The sequence below is a fragment of the Sinohyriopsis cumingii genome, chromosome 10 (genome assembly GCF_028554795.1).
Source record: "Sinohyriopsis cumingii isolate HCF-2022 chromosome 10, ASM2855479v2, whole genome shotgun sequence".
NCBI lineage: Eukaryota > Metazoa > Mollusca > Bivalvia > Unionida > Unionidae > Sinohyriopsis > Sinohyriopsis cumingii.
The window spans coordinates 107,452,823-107,470,143 of NC_142970.1; the positions used below are offsets into that span (position 1 = coordinate 107,452,823).

The 17,321-nt window shown below is 37.0% G+C and overlaps 1 protein-coding gene across 1 annotated transcript; it reads right to left on the bottom strand.

Annotated features, from left to right (window-relative positions):
- Window positions 1–2,976: 2,976 nt before the first annotated feature.
- On the bottom strand, window positions 2,977–15,463 carry LOC149790793 (mannan endo-1,4-beta-mannosidase-like). Its single transcript, XM_089971446.1, has 7 exons — window positions 15,338–15,463; window positions 14,064–14,087; window positions 12,248–12,448; window positions 8,272–8,719; window positions 4,781–4,919; window positions 4,250–4,321; window positions 2,977–3,244 (listed from the first exon to the last, which is right to left on the bottom strand). The coding sequence occupies exons 1-7, from the start codon at window positions 15,363–15,365 to the stop codon at window positions 2,996–2,998; spliced, it is 1,161 nt and encodes a 386-aa protein (XP_089827572.1). The 5' UTR covers window positions 15,366–15,463; the 3' UTR covers window positions 2,977–2,995.
- Window positions 15,464–17,321: the final 1,858 nt, after the last annotated feature.

Sequence of the window (17,321 nt, forward strand, 5' to 3'; positions counted from 1 at the left end):
CCTGTGTACTTACTAACTAACTGACCCACGTGTTTACTTACTTTCAGGTGTGTGGGTTCACTGCGAAGGTTATCACAGTCCCCATGTTGATACTCATTGTACCGTTAACGCGACATCGCCAACAGCAATAAGATACTCGTCTTTTTCGTGCTATGGAACGGGTGTGTGTGTGTGTGTGTGTGTGTGTGTGATTATGATTTTTCACATAGCTTTAACAATTCTTTCAGTCATATCGATACGATGTCTGCAGTGTGGCAGTTTATAGTGATGTCTAGCACTGGGGCATCATGCCGCAGACATGTTGCATGATGTTCCACCCAGTCACATTATCCTGGCACATGCTTCTTCTTTATGCTACTATATAGGCAATGTTTTGTCAAGTGAAACACTGCCCGTTAACCGCATTCATTTACATTGAAAATTCTTTATTTTTGATGTAAATGTAAGTGGATTTCTAAGGTAATGAAGATACTTGTATATGACTATTGAATACGAATAACTAACGTCTGTACGTCTGTCCGTCCACAAGTCTACCTTATATCAAAATTAATGCCTTACAAAGTTTCTTCTATTTGCATTGGTGACTCTTTTGCAGAAGTGTGTGTGGGGGGGGGAGAGGAATCAGTCGGGCTTCTCCCTTTTCAGTTAAAATATTAAATTTCTCAGTGGAAACACTGACTCATTGAAAAAGTTGATTGTTGTCCATTGTAACCAAAACAAGCCACCACTACCCTAAATGAACTAAACCCCCATAATGGATAACGAATCCCGGATCCCACCGCTACTCACACGAAATCGAACGACCATAGGCGATAAGAAATCCCAAATCCGCCTTGCGAAGACTCTTGGATTATCATCCTACTTTGTCACAACTATATTGTGAGAATTGAAATGTCACTTAAGACTGAAGGCCAAACGAGGTCGAATATCAAGGTCGCCGGAAGGATGTCTATCTGTCTGCATGTATGTATGTATGTTTGTATGTATGTATGCATGCATGCATGCATGCATGTATGTATGTGTGTGTGTGTATATGTATGTATGTATGTATGTATGTATGTATGTATGTATGTATGTATGTGTGTGTATGTATGTATGTACGTATGTATGTGCGTGCGTGCTTGTGTGTGTATGTATGTATGTATGAATGTATGTATGTATGTATGTGTGTATATGTATGTATGTGAAATCGGAGAAAATTAGATAACTGATTTTTAAACTTCCCTATCGTTTAGTGAGTAATATAATTTTGGCCAAAGGACACCAGAGTCAAAAAAGGGGGTGGCTGGTGTGGAGTGAATCATGATCGAATCTGAACTTAGACCTAAAACGTCGAGCAGTTGATTTGGGGACCGAGTATTTAATTTTCAATGAAAAAATTGCTGGCCTCCAATTAGAATGAAATAAATATTGTTCTGAAATGTAGGAATAAGAACTAATTATATCCAACAGAAATAAATGTATAATTCGCATTTGTTAGACTATATGCGCGATTGGAATACCATAACTATTGTACGGTGAGGCGAAGAAAAGTGTATAGAACATTCGAGAGCACTTTACTGCCCGTGTGTTTTCTGGTAATATCATTTTGAACCTCCACCATCCTCAACAATATCATTCGTATCACACAGGATAATATCGTCTAACATATTTATTGCATATTGCATGATAACCGCTTTCTTTCCAAGTTTGAAATTCTTAAGTCGACCTAGGTCAAATCTTCCTCTTCGGTGTCTCTTTCTCACATTCCGTCCTGTAATGCTGCATCGACTGTCAATCCCCAGCAGTAAATATGCTGAATAACATGATGAAAGTTATTTCACAAGATAAAATGTTTATCTTGCTTTGTATTCTAGATTGTATCGTTTTACAATTTTATTTAAATTTCCAGAACAGAAATATGCAAAGTTTTGAAAGTAGAAATAACGGTTGATGACGTCATCAACCGTCATAAATTTCCCTAATATGCAAAGATAAAACAGATTCTGCGCCGTGTTCGGTACAATTATTAGATCCTAACGCATATTTACTGCAGGGTAGAAACTGGTAGAATGTGCTACTTCCGTCTAGCCGATTTTGCTAGAAAGGGATTTTGATCGTAGTGGTGAAAATAAAGGTTATTCGCCGGATTGGATTCAGGACATGGTCATTTAAGAGATATGCGTTGGTACGTTACTGTCTTTTGAATGTATATGTGTAGTTTTTCAGTGTTCTTGCGATTCTGAAGTGATAAAAGACGCGTGAGAAGAAGTTGAATCGAGCGAAGGGTTGTGGTCACGCTTGCACTCCTTGTGTTTATTTGTATTACCGATAAGGGGATTTCATATTGTCGGAGATTTCACCGTACTTTACTGATAAAACGTCAGACTCCTGTGATAGGTAGGTAGGTAGATATATAGATAGGTAGGTAGCTAGCTAGATAGATAGATAGATAGATAAAAGCGTAGTCGAGAGCAATATTTAGGAGTTATATAAATATATAAATCAAAGCATGTGTTGTTCAAGTTAAAACTAAAGTCTTTCCAAGCTTAACAACAGTTAATAAGACCAGGGTTTTCCTTTGGAGAGTGTCGGGTCCCATGGCTCTTACCGTGGGCATCAGTACATCACATGTTTTGCCAAACTGGTAATATGGCCACTTGCATCTGTGTCTGATGGTGCCTTCAAAGTTATGAACTTAGCTAAGGGTTACTATGGCAACGATCTTTGCAGAATTTAATCATTTGACCCCAATAATTTGGGTACACAGTGTTAACCACAATCTCCAGGTCCACGGGATTGAATGGACAATCTGTACAACATGAAGCGTGTTCGATCCGTGAAACACGATGTGTCGGTAATCCTTGTGCTTCTCGGCTAACGCTGCTTACAAACCAGACTTTGACACCATGTAACGGAATCTTTCATATCTCAAGTAAAATACAAATTAACCAACATAAAACAAAAATACATAAATAAATAAAACAAAAAGGTATGAGTGGAAAAGACCAATTTATTACAATGTGCCAGTAATCTTAACATAACCATTATTGTGATTATTAGCTATAGAACTCATTCCAGCTAACTGCTGGTCCCAAGGCCCGTTGCACTCCTGATTTCGGTACCACTGCCAACTCCAGGCACCGGCAAACCCGGAATTGTACACGTGCTGGAACATCTCCTGGGCACTCTTCCCTTGTGAGCATGCCTGCGAAAACTCTCCAACCACTAGAGGCTTTTCAAGGTTGTAATGGGCGGAGTTTGTCTGAATAATAATAATAATAACAATAACTCACCTAACGGCGTTGACCTAAACTACCACTTTGTACTAACGATCATGGCGAAGCGTAAATAAGTTACCTTACAAAAATAATAAGGAAAATATTCCCGATTTATCCTCGACCATCAAGTAATGTAATGGATATTTTTTTTTAAACATAGTTACACTCAAATAAGCAAACACTAAACATCTGGAATTCATAGGGGAAGCAGACGTGAACAAGTGTTACCCATAAACGATGATAAAATAAGTTATGATGGTAGGAACAAGCCGGAAAGCAGTGAACTAGGATCTTTTATACCACTTAAGGAATACACGAATTTAGAGTGAAAAGTATAATTTGTAGGAAGAAAATATGTCGTATTAATATTTAATAGACATTGCAACATACTGTATGAACGATACAAAATATCGTATGTGTTTAATACTGGCACAATACAATATAAATCGTACAAATGATACAGTATAGAATGTTTCCTTATTAGCAATTTAGTCCACATTACAATATACCGTACCCAGTATTATGGCATGTAAAGTTGCATTCTATTGCACGCTCGTAGTTTTATATCATTTGATCCAGTGATTCAGTGAACCATCACCGACAACTTTTAGCCTTTACTTTAAAATAAAATTTTAAAAACAAGGTTTAGCAGGCATATTTATGATTATAGCCGCTTGTTTATTATAGAAGTTGACAACATTTCAGAAGCGGTGTCCATACAGAAACTTAGAAATTAAGTCAAATGAAATTAGAAGGTGACAACATTAAAGATGCAAATTCTAGGGAAAAAAAGTAAATAGTGGCTGAATCAAGATAAATTTCGACACAATTATGAACCATTAGAACATTTGTTGATTTTCAGGCTTGTATATCTGTCCTAAATTGGCAAACGATATATATTTATTTATTTATTTTGCCCTACATATTAAATAACAACTATGACCTATACAAAATGTATGTAACCATAGAAAGATAAAGTAAAACGTTACCAGGATAGGCGAATTTTTATCGAAAGTACTGGGCGAGGCGTATGAGTGGACTTGGTAGAACGTCAATTTGCCCTGTAAAAGATAAATCCATATCAACATATTAGAGGTGTGCCACATGACCGGTTTACCGCTTTGTTTGGTGGTACGTTCCTCGGAACTTTTTCACTGTTGGTACATCATTAGTTACCTTCGGTAAGGGATGTAGGAAAACAAAGTCAGAAAATAATGTCTTGTCAACATTTGTCTTATGTCTGATTAGTCTATTAAATATATGTGAATTTCTTGTTTAAGACACATTAACATGATGTGGAATGTCAGCCTGGCCAGGGAATATTGCATATTTAATTCATAAAACACGTAAACTCTCCGTCTCCCCTCAGACATTTTGAAACTTAACTGTTAATGTATTTGTGCGTTCGTGTATTTTTTTCTCCACACATGTGCGTTTAATGTGTATGTAAAAGGTTAGCGTGTGCGAGTGCTTGTCTTGCAAGCATACATTATCCATCCTTGATATGAAAATTGGCTTACCCCACCCACGTCACTTAGACACAGATCAGAGAAATAGTTTTTCCCAAAAGCGTCAGTCACGTGGTATTCGTCGGAACTGGCCGTAATTTGAGCCGCTGGATCTGCAGCGTGAATGGCAGCTGCTTGTTTGCTGATAAATCTGTAAACAGGAAATTTAGATAAATAAATAAATAAATAAATAAATAAACTAGAGTAACTAAAATGGTTCGTAAATGCCAATTCCTGTTCATTTAATTGTGTATTAAACCCACTGGTCCCCCCATGACACCCCCTCCCCAAGCACTCATGTCACCCCCATTTGTCGTGATGCTGAATAAATCGTTTCTTATTGTCATAGCAACATGTATGATGCTTGGAAACAAAGTATCCGGAAATTTCATTTCAAATGAACGTTTTTAAATTATTTTTTTTTATAGTTGTCCGTTTACCTCCACTTAGAGAGGCTTGGGACACGAACCATAAAGGAAGCAATAAGAATAAAATTTCGCGAATAGCAAACCATTAGTTTAGAAGATGTTTCATAAGACAGGCGGACAGACAGACGAAGGGTGCAACAATAAGCTCTACGCTATTTAAAAAGGCGTGGAGATAATACAAACATATGCTGAACCAAGCTAACTTATATACATCTGAAGCCAAAGAAGGGCACTAAGCCCATCACGTGACTGAAACCTTTTGAAGTAGCAATATAGCTCTCAGTGCGAAGAACCAGAGCGTCATCTTAGACGACGAATTGACTCCACCTGTCTGTCTCACAGTCTGTCTGTCTCACACACACATACACGCACATACAAACAGAGCAATACACGCATGCCGATTAAAGGGTTGATTGTATTACACTGGTCAATTCGTCCGTCTTGCCGTCTTTCCAAGGCCAGTTTCTTTCGTGCTCTTTTGGCCCTATATTAATACCATGCATTACAAAATTTGTAGATGTCCTGGTGGACTCAATATTTACTGCACAATATATGTCACTGTGTCTCACACAATGGCGGATCCAGACTATCGGATGGGGTGGATCGTACTGAGGGAAGTGGTGCGAAAAGCGTGCAGGTGAGGATCTGTGGACGAAGTGCCCATGCTGTTCCTTTCCCACTAGGGGTGGGTGAGTACAGCACATCTTGAAGGTCCTTCATTTCAAGTGTTTCCAGGGCATACCTCTAACAACCTAACTGTAAATAAAATGTTCTGTATTAAACATTCAGGTTGTATCACGATAATTTATTTAGGGGTGGGGGTTGCATGACTCGGATCCCACCCCGGATCCGCCCTTCTCACGTGTCGCATATCAGTCACTAAGATTATGTTGTGCAGCTTGCTTTCTCCAGGTATGACTATACCGTCAGGTATGATTATATATCGCCAGGTATGACTATATACCACCAGGTATGATTACATATTGGAAACACTATAGAAGCATATGTGTTTCATTAACATATTTTGTGTTTTGTTATCCTTTCTTTTTATTAGCAAAAAGTGAAGACTCAGAGTTTAGCTTCGTCTCTTAAAAATAGATAAAGATTTTTCCCTCGCCAGGAACATTTGATTTTTCAAAACCATTCGATTAATTTCTTTTTAGAGAATACTAACAAATAGAAAACCAAAATGTCAAGATGCTGATGCCGTTCGGTTAAAATATAAACAATGTATACGTGTTATACGGGCAGCTCCATATCCATGCTAAATAACAGTTAAAGTTAGACCATGATTGATGGCAAGGTCAAAGGTTAAGCGGAAGTCTTTGCCATGTGCATTCGATGAGGCATCTAGTTTCCGTCTTGGTTTCGATCTATGTAGCAAACACTAAAACAATAGAAAATACAGAAGCAAAAAAAACCAAACAAACAAAACAAAAACGAAACAGGAAAAAAGACAATAAAAAACTAATCAAGTTAATTAGCTGAATAGTCCATATAGATCTTTTTAATAAATAAAAAATGTTTATAAAATTGCTTTTCATGAAGAAATGAAAATAAAAGGAAAATTAAGTAAAGTAAGCATTATACGTTTGTAAAACGAAGATAAACCCAACACAACAAAATTGACTCTTCCGCATCATATTCGACATAGCTGTCAGATTGTGATCGAATAGCAGGCATATTTGTGGAGATATATTGAGTAAATCGGTCAGTATTGAAGTAGTTCTAAAGATCTATGCATGTAACCCGTTAAGTTCTAAATGGAATTTATAGAGAATTAGCGCTTAAGGGACCCAATAACAGAGAAGTGGGAGTATTTAAAGAAGCAATCGAAAATCTGTAATATCCCAATATTAAAATCTGTAATGACCGGTTCTTTATATCCGTCATAAGCTAAAGAAGGGCAATATGTAGTGTAAAACTGTAGCGTTTGAGAGACTGAGCAATATGGCTGAATAGCATTAATTTGTACCAAACAATTGGATTCACCGTCAGATTTCTGAAAGCTGCATCTCCATTGGCTAATTCAAAGCTACATTTCCATTGGCTAATTCAAAAATCAGCAGAGCATAAGCCCTCCTTGTCGCTGTCAGTTCTTCGCATAGGACAGTGGAGATCTGATTTTAGTTAGTGTGGGCTTCTTAGATAAAAACATATTAAGAGACGAAGTTTGTAACTCGAAAAATTGCAATTGCACAGGTATCTCTTAATTTCTTAGGGGTATTAAAGTTTAGAATGAAACATTTCAGCAACCTAGGTGTCATAATTTTCATTTTCAACGATTTATCACACATCCTTATGAACTATAGATGGTAGAAGTCAAAAGACATGGTCGAACAATGTTATGCGTGCCACAGATCACCAGTACTTCCAAGTCTGTGCGCATTGACATACAAGAATAAAGACGCCATCATATATTTCCACGAACGTTCGTGCATAACTATCCTTCCTGGTTAAATCTCCATTCTGCAGAGTTACATTCTAGTGCCCCAAAATAGAAGACTGCTTATTGTCCAAAAGAATATCCCAATTATATTTCGACCAGTCAGCTATTGTCCAGACATTGTCTTCTTTATAAAAATATTATGACTGCATCTACTGAGTGAAACTTTGTGGAAATTGGCTGAGACAATTAAAATACTCACTCAAATAATTGGATACTTACAGGAATACATGCTTTAATCTTCACGTTGCATGACATTGTATCAATCTAGCTTAAGTCTTGAAAATGCCATTAACCTGGGCAACTGTACCAACCAGATGAAACCTTCTTTTTCTCTTCACCAGTCAGATATCTGACTCAAAGACGCAAGATACCTCAATGAAAGTAAACTTTCCCCGCATCAGAATGACGCTTAAGCTTCTGAAACGTGCAGCCATTATGACAGTGAAGGCTACGCGTGATACTGCGAAAGAATACGTTCACCTCGACATGTTTTCACTTGTTAAGGGTAGAAAATGTATTCAGAATAATTCTCTAGGTAATCTGTATTTTCTCGTCCCAGGGACAAGTACCTAGTAAAGATTTGCTTGTCTCGGCACATTTTTACTTGGCCTGTACGTTTTACTTACGCTTGAAGCTGTTTCATGGGAATTGTTTTTTGATACTGGTTACTGTTGAACGGTCCCTTTACGGCCCAGCCTCCTCCCATAGTCTTGGTATTGTGACAGTCATGTTGCCCAGTGTGATCTTCAAGGTAAGGGGTCTGAATCCCTTGGGGTTCGTTCATGATCTCCCATCCACCAAGGGCAGGGTGAGACTTCAGAGTCGTTACCATTTGTTTCAAGTGGCCTATGTAGGAGTTCAGTTTGTTGCCATCCAGAATGAGCCCGGCTAAACCGTTTGTTGCAGGTTGCGCTCCGTTCCACAGCACGAAAAAGACCAGTATCTTATTGTAGTTGGCGAGGTCCAAGAATTTCTTCATGTCATCTATCGCGTTACCGGATGCTTGAAGGCCGGCCACCATTCCATGAGTATCAAAATGGGGACTGTGAATGCCTTCGCAGTGAACCCACACACCTGAACGTAAGTAAATATTTATGTTAGTTAGTACACATGTAGGTAACATTGAAGACGACATTCACAAAAGCACCCTGAATGAAAGAAAATTATAAAAAGGGCAATAACTCTGTTCTAAATTAAATCAATGAGACAAAAGCTTTATAAGCACATTTTGTATCCAATTCATCTGTCATACCACACATAGCACCAGAAAATGTTAAAACATTCCCTTTATAACTACAGAGCTCTAATGGCAACTTCTGATAAGGTAGTCTGATTAGCGGAACAAGGCCAATGACTCTTTTAAAACTGAGTTTGAAGAGGTACATCAAATAAAGGATAATCTATCTGTAGTAGACAGTGTTCGTAATAAGCTGTATCAAGCTGTGTCAAGCTGTATCAAGCTGTGTCAAGCTGTATCAAGCTGTATCAAGCTGTATCAAGCGGTATCAAGATGTATCATGCTGTGTCAAGCTGTATCAAGCTGTATCAGGCTCTGTTAAGCTGTATCATATTGTATAAAGTTGTATCAATATATATATATATATATATATATATATATATATATATATATATATATATATATATATATCAATCTGTGTCAAGTTATATCAATATTTATCAATATATATCAATTTGTGTCAAGCTGTATCAAGATGTATCAACTTGTATCAAGCTGTATCAAGATGTATCAACTTGTATCAAGCTGTATCAAGCTGTATCAGCTGTGTTAAGCTGTATCAAGCTGTACCAGGCTGTATCATGCTGTATCAGACTTTGTCAAGCTGTATCAAGCTATATCATAATGTATAAAGTTATATCAAGCTGTATCAAGTCGTATCAATATGTATCAATATATATCAATCTGTTTCAAGCTGTATCAAGATGCATCAAGCTGTATCAAGATGTACCAACATGTATCAAGCTGTGTAAGTTGTATCAAGCTGTATCAGGCTGTATCAAGATGTATCATGCTGTATCAATCTGTGCCAAGCTAAATGATTATGGAACTGTGCTGAATATAATCAGCTATCAAAATGACAAGGCCCAGAACTCTGTTAAAAGTAGACGAGATGACACCACAAAGTGGGATGTGTACGTCTGTGTATGAGTGTTCACACTGAACTGCATCATGTCGAATGATTTCTAAAAGATGGAGGCGTAAACAACATTCGTTAGTGAATATGTTTAGTTCATCAGCAAGGCCAATGACTCGATTAAATATAGAGTATGAAAACCAAGTAGACCAGTACCACAATACTTGAAAGTAATGATCTCGCGTTATCTCACAAAATCCCTGAATTCCAAAACCACACGCTCTTTGCTTGGGTGATTGATATTATATTCTGGCCTTATTTGTACATGCAAAATCACACCTATATTATTTGCGTGCATGCAAATTTTTATTTTTGTTTAAAATTTTCAGTTGAATAACTCAAAACTGACAGTTTAAAATTGTAGGAAGACAATAAATTGCAAGAGTGTTGTGAAAAGCATTTTATACTGAGCCTTTAATCTGGAAGTAGTTACATTTGCTCATGATGTAATCGCAGTAAGATCACAGACAACGACAGGTGCGCTATGCCTAATGGATACATATTCGAAATAACCACGTAATGCATTAATAGTGTGTGGTACAAACTGACAAATTTGGACCCCGGGGACAGTTTTATGTGGGGGATAGAGAGGTTCGACCTTTATCGAACGTCTTGATTATTAATTTTGTTTTAACTTCATTATAAATATATAAAATACTAACTGTTATACAATTTACATTAATTACGAAATGAAATCATTTTGTAATTAATTTTATTATTATGTTTACATTAGATACATTTATTAGTAACATAATATACTTTGTTCCAAACTGCGTTGTAATTTCCATTACTCCAACAGTTCTCACTATGAAAGCAATGACTCCTTTTCGCATTATAAATGTACGTTTTCAACAATAAGGAAAAACATGAAATAAAATATTTATAACTTTAACTAAATAACCAAAAACATTTTTTAATGAATAACTATCAATTCTAGATGCCAACATAAATTAATCCCCAACATCATTGACAGTAATGACTGATTTTTAATAATAACAGTGAAATAAGGTAAGACCCATCGAATGTCCAAAGAAGAAAACAGAAAATGGAGCAGCAGTTGAGGCTGAGAGAATGGACATATAATTTGGCAAGCCTATTTTTGGAGCAAGTGCAGATGGAAACAATATTTTGATATTAATGACAGCAGTCATGGTTACTTAGAAGTGAAATGTTCCATTCCTAGCGCAGGAATGTCTCCTGAAGAAGCCCATGCCATTAAAAGAAATGGTTTGGGTAAAAGTAATTAATTCAGTTAAATAGAAAACACGACTGCTTCTTTCAAATTTAGCAACTTCTGCCTCGCAAATGTAAACAACCTACACCAATCAGTCATCGTTTAGTTTTGAGTTTTTGGAGATATCAGGAACAGTCTGCTGACAAGTATATCGTGAAATGGGTCTAACCGTAAAGGCAGGCCATTGTTAAGTCATATAAAACTGTACCAAGATTCGTTGATTGGTGTTTAAGCTGAGCGGGTTACGTGCAATTATCATTAGGGCATATATCGGCAAGGAGTGTAAATTTGTCAGAACTGAACATATTAGGCTGTTTATATGTTAGAAGGCTGTTGAATTATATAGAAGGAGTGCTGTGCGTTACTGGTTACGTTTACCAAGTGTACACGGGGTATACAAATAGATCCAGGGGCATGCTTCCAAATAAATGTGGTGACGAGAGGAACAGGAAAAGATAAGAAAGATATTTGGGGATTGACAAGATGGAAGAAGAGGAAAAACGTGGATAATGAGAGTAGATGAGAAATGAAGGTATTAAAAAGAAGACTTTATGGAAAAAAGAACAACATACCGTTTATTGAGAAAGAAAAGAGGAAGGAAAAGAGGAAAAGGAGGAAGAGGTGAAAGAGAAAACGAAGAAAGAACATGATATAGGAGGAACAAGATAATTATTTAAGATAAAGGGGTGGGTGTGGATGTGGAAATAGAGAAGGTGTTGATCAAGTTATCTATGCCTTAATTTTAGTTACTATATAATTATATGGGTGCAAAATGATTGAGATAAACTTCATCCAACATAGATCTTAAACACAACCAAACGATACATTGGGAATATCACGACAGCGGAAATATGGCTTCTCTTTCTGATGATGAGGAGAAGATAATCCATCTGGAATCAACAACTCTATTATAATCGTCGTCAGGGGTCCCGAATGGCCGAGTGGCCTAAAGCGTTCACCGTTCCGGATCACTGCCATCTCACCTCTGTCTGCGTGGGTTCGAGGCTCGGGCTCGGCCAATGTGGGTAAGTGAGAAAGCTTGCCAGTAGCTTCTCGTGGGTTGGTGGTTCTTTCAGGGGTTTTCCCCGGTTCTTCCTCCACCATTTATACTGGCCACCATGTATGGCCTATCTTGTGCTAAAAAACTGCGTTAAACCCAACAGCAAAATTACCGTCTTCATTAGCAGCAAAGACAACATTAAAAAATGAACTTACGGACGGAGTTTCCTCCATGTGAGCTGACGTCATGTAGGAAACTTCGAAACTGAGCTTCTCCGTGGGCGTATCCGTTGTTTCCGAAGTCGTCACAATAGCGGTACCACGCCATGTTGGCTCCGGACAGGAAAATCCTTTGACCGTTTTTGTCCTTGAAGTACATGTTGCCATGGGTTCCACCGACACTCCTTAGGAAGTGATCTTTAAAATAATAATAATAATCATAATAATAATAATAATAATAAGAATAAGAATAAGAAGAAGAAGAAGAAGAACAAAAAAAGAAGACACAAAAGCGAAATATTTTTGGGGTACAATCGAAGAAACGTTACAAGAAATAAACGAAAACAAATGTGGCAGAAAATAATTGAAAACAGTAACATTTCAGAGAATCAATTAGGCATCAATCAATATGATTAAAATATATATTTACTTATATTAAGTGGAACTTACATATAATGATAAAGGTTCATGTTCTGCCGACCTATGGAATTCCCTGTCTCTTATAGTTAATAACCAGTCAAATACACAGTTGCATTTTGCTTTAGGGTTAGTTGTCGTTACAAATGATGTCTTTCCAATGAAGTTTTTCACTTCATAAATTCTAAGGTTGTAATTGCGCTGAGGAACGAAAGGTTGACATAAAACAGATCTCTTATCGGTTTCTGTCAAGTCTTGGTTATGTCGGAGTTTTCGATAATAAGCAGGTTCGGCTACAATAGATCATAAGTTTAAAAAACACCTGAAGTTTGATATTACAAAACAACGCAATAAGAATATAATTGGAATACTCGAGTTTTTCATACGAAACAGAAATGTGTACCGTTTAAAAACAAGCTTTATTCATTTCGCTGAACTTACCAGAAGCCTCGGCGTGATCAACATTTTATTAGGACGTGGCAGGTCTTTATTACACAAGAAACTGTGACGTGAATCACGTGTGTCACCTTTCTAAGGTGTACATTTGTTTGTTTGGATGGGTTTCAAGGACATATCGTTGTTGCCGACCCGGGTTGGCCAGGATCCGTATCGAACCCAGGCCCTTTGGATTACGAGTCCAATGCTATATCAACAACATCTTTCAATAAATTTGTGTCATACTGAATATGTCAAAAGGAATATGTGAATTATTATTTAAGTGAATTTATTAGATTAATTTAGAAATAATTTTATAAGCATCGTCGAACTAGAAGTTGTGGTCACCTTCATATTGACGTCATCTGCTGGTCAAACCAAGTCGTTCCCCTCTTATGCGAGCAGAACCCACCTATTAAGTGGGGTCAGAGGTTATCCTAAATAGTCTGAAATACATATGGTTTGTGTACATAATGTCCAGGCTTGAATGTTCAGGTCCGAAATATTGAAATGTCAGTACTTATTTCATTGGATGAATGGAGAGCAATCACTAAAAAAGCACATTGATATTGACCAGTTAGATTGCCCTTTATATAAAGGCCACCTGCCTACAAAGGTCAATCTCCTTTGCCAAAACGGAGGACTCCCACTAGACACGAGTAACCGTATAGTATTTGACTATGCTTACATGAAATAAACGATAATTTCCGAGTCAAACGAAAATTGTCACCTAGAGAAAATGGAATTGTAATTTACAAGTCGCGAATATTCTTCTATTAGGTCAAACAATTACCTGGACAAACCCCGTGCCTTTAAAAAATTCCTGAAATGAAGACAGGTTTCTTTTTACTCATCTATTTTAATGTAATTGTATTTCCAAAAAGAAGAAGAGATGACATCTTAAGAACGTTGCAAAGATATCAATATACATAAGTAACTATTGGTCACCTGTATCACTTACCTCCCAAAGAGGAATGCGTGACCCCTGAAATAAATTAATTAGAAAATGCTAATTAGTGTGTATTGATATATACTACCATATGTAAATAAACATCTCCAATCAAAGGATGGCATACCCTAAAGTGTAGGGATATGGACATACATTCTGTAGCTTCATTGACGAATATGAGATATGAGTGACAAATGAAATGTTAAACAAAATCAATAATGAATGTGAATGGTTTAGTATGAACTACTTTTCTGTATCTCTACATCGAAATATTTCTGGAGTATTAGTTCTGTAGATAAGTTCAAAGGTGTTCCTATTCAGGGCATATGCAATCCTCTTCAGTGGGTTTGTGGTCAGAATAATTTATTTGTTTTTGATTTTGTTATGTTTGTTTTAGAATACTGGAAGCGTAGTGACAGAAGAAAGCATTTCACAAAATGTACTGCTCTGCTAGACCTGACAAAGTGGTTCCAGGTGTTATTAAGACTTGTCTTGCAACACCACTGCCGCGACTTGTTTATTCTTTCTTTCAAAAGTGTAAAAAACTGTCCATCCTTGCTTTTATCCTGTTTTCCAATACGCTTGCAGATATACCAGAAAATATAAATATTTGATTGATCCTCTCTTTCTCTCTCTTCAACATTCTTCCTGTACTTCAACATTCTTCGCTGTTTTCCTGACATTGGATTATTCGAAATAGCCTCGTAACACACATAACAAATAAATCCCCGAGGTTTCAAGTTGTTTATAATTTATCAGTTTCTGTCTATGATGAATTTATTATTTGACATGTGTTTATCATTAAAATAATGAAGAGTTTTATGACTTCACTTCCATAGATTCTTTGAGCATAAAATGTAGGTTAAACATTTGTTCCGGTAGAATAATCTTACCTTTTCCTACCCGTCACTTTAAATTATACTTGTTTATCATATTTCGAAAGTTATAAAATGAAGTTTAAGGACATGTTTACTCTCACTCCAGCGTCAATGCAAAGAAAAAATCAGCTGTTTAAATATAGATGATGTATCCCTCTTCACCTGTATACGAAATGCTAAATGCTTGTTGAGGGCTGGACAGAGGAAGAATAGAAAATCTTTAATGAACAAGAGATAAATAGGATACAAGGAATGAAGAGATAAAAGTTATCTTGAAGAAAACAGGGAGCAGATAATGGCGCTGATGATGTTTAACGGTTTTTTTTTTGTTGTACAACAGAGAGAGAGAGAGAGAGAGAGAGAGAGAGAGAGAGAGAGAAATAAGAAAGTAAGAATAACTTCACTAACCAAGCAGCAAAATAATTGAAAACAACATAGTTGCAGTAAGTACCGGTCCGCCTGCCCACGCTGTGATGACTTGTGGAAACTGTCAGATTTTCCGTATGATAAGCAAGGCTATTAAGGGAATAGATCAGAAATATATAAGACAGAGATAACCTTATCTATTCTTCCTCATTCGTATTTAACTTTGTCCTACATACATCGTAAGAAATTTCTAACGGTCACGAAATTTTCGATAATAGAAACCTTGGATCGTTGACACAGACACTCGAACCATCGCTGGTTTTCTGCAGACCAGGTCCCTATTCCCTATTTCGTTATAAACATCAGATTTTCGTTCTCACACTGAACCGTTCGCTACTTTAATTTTGTGTAATAATGAATTTTTCCATGAACTAAAGAGTCTGTCTGTCTCTGTCTCTCTCTCTCATATATATATATATATATATATATATATATATATATATACGTGCGTACAACTCAGAAATGTGGCACTGACTCGACCAATTATACATCCAATGACATGATAATAGGGCAGCTGATGTGAAATTTTGCGTGCCTTGAATGTCGCATATGTTTATGATATATGACCACTGACCATGTTATGCCAACAGTGTAAGCATACTTTGCGCATGTTTATTTATATCTGCATATTGATATACTTTATTTTATATATAAAGTGTCTTGATGCAAAGATAGCGATCAAATTTTGCATATCATCAAATAGCTGCATTAAACCTGTGTTTTATAACAAACTATTTAGTCGGGCGTTTAATATAAAAAATAGACCTTATGTTAGATCTACTGGAACTTTTAGAGATGTATTTTATGAGCGTAGTACGTAATCAAACAGAGAAAGCTTAATGACAGCCAAGCTAGAAATACACATGCACAATATCAGTATAAGCCGCATACGTATGTTTACCTTGGACACTTTGAAAATAAAACCACGATCACAACTGAAAAATTAAAGCAGACTCTGGTATGCGGCCTGACACAAGGCCTGACACAAGGCTACAATGGTTGTCATGCGGTCTCACAAAGAACAAGAACGTCATTTGTTCAATCTTCGAGTGAAAATAAAGTCAGTGGCTTTGACAACTAAGGTATATAATCCTTTGCAATCATATACTTATCAACACCACCTACCTGTCTAATCATCCACTGATCAACACCATCCACCTGTCTAATCATCCAATGACCAGCACCATCTACCTGTCTAATCATCCACTGATCAAAACCATCTACCTGTCTAATCATCCACTGATCAACACTGTCCACCTGTCTAATCATCCACTGACCAATACCATCTACCTGTCTAATCATCCACTGATCAAAACCATCTACCTGTATAATCATCCACTGACCATCACCATCTACCTGTCTAATCATCCACTGATCAACACCATCTACCTGTCTAATCATCCACTGACCATCACCATCTACCTGTCTAATCATCCACTGATCAACACGATCTACCTGTCTAATCATCCACTGACCATCACCATTTACCTGTCTATTCATCCATTGACCAACACCATCTACCTGTCTAATCATCCACTGATCAACACCATCTACCTGTCTAATCATCCACTGATCAACACCATATACCTGTCTAATCATCCACTGATCAAAACCATCTACCTGTCTAATCATCCACTGATCAATACTATCCACCTGTCTAATCATCCACTGATCAACACCATATACCTGTCTAATCATCCACTGACCATCACCATTTGCCTGTCTAATCATCCACTGATCAACACCATCTACCTGTCTAATCATCCACTGACCATCACCATTTGCCTGTCTAATCATCCTTTGACCAACACCATCTACCTGTCTAATCATCCACTGATCAACACCATCTACCTGTCTAATCACCCACTAATCAACACCATCTACCTGTCTAATCATCCACTGATCAACACCATTTACCTGTCTAATCATCCACTGATCAACACCATCTACCCGTCTAATCATCCAC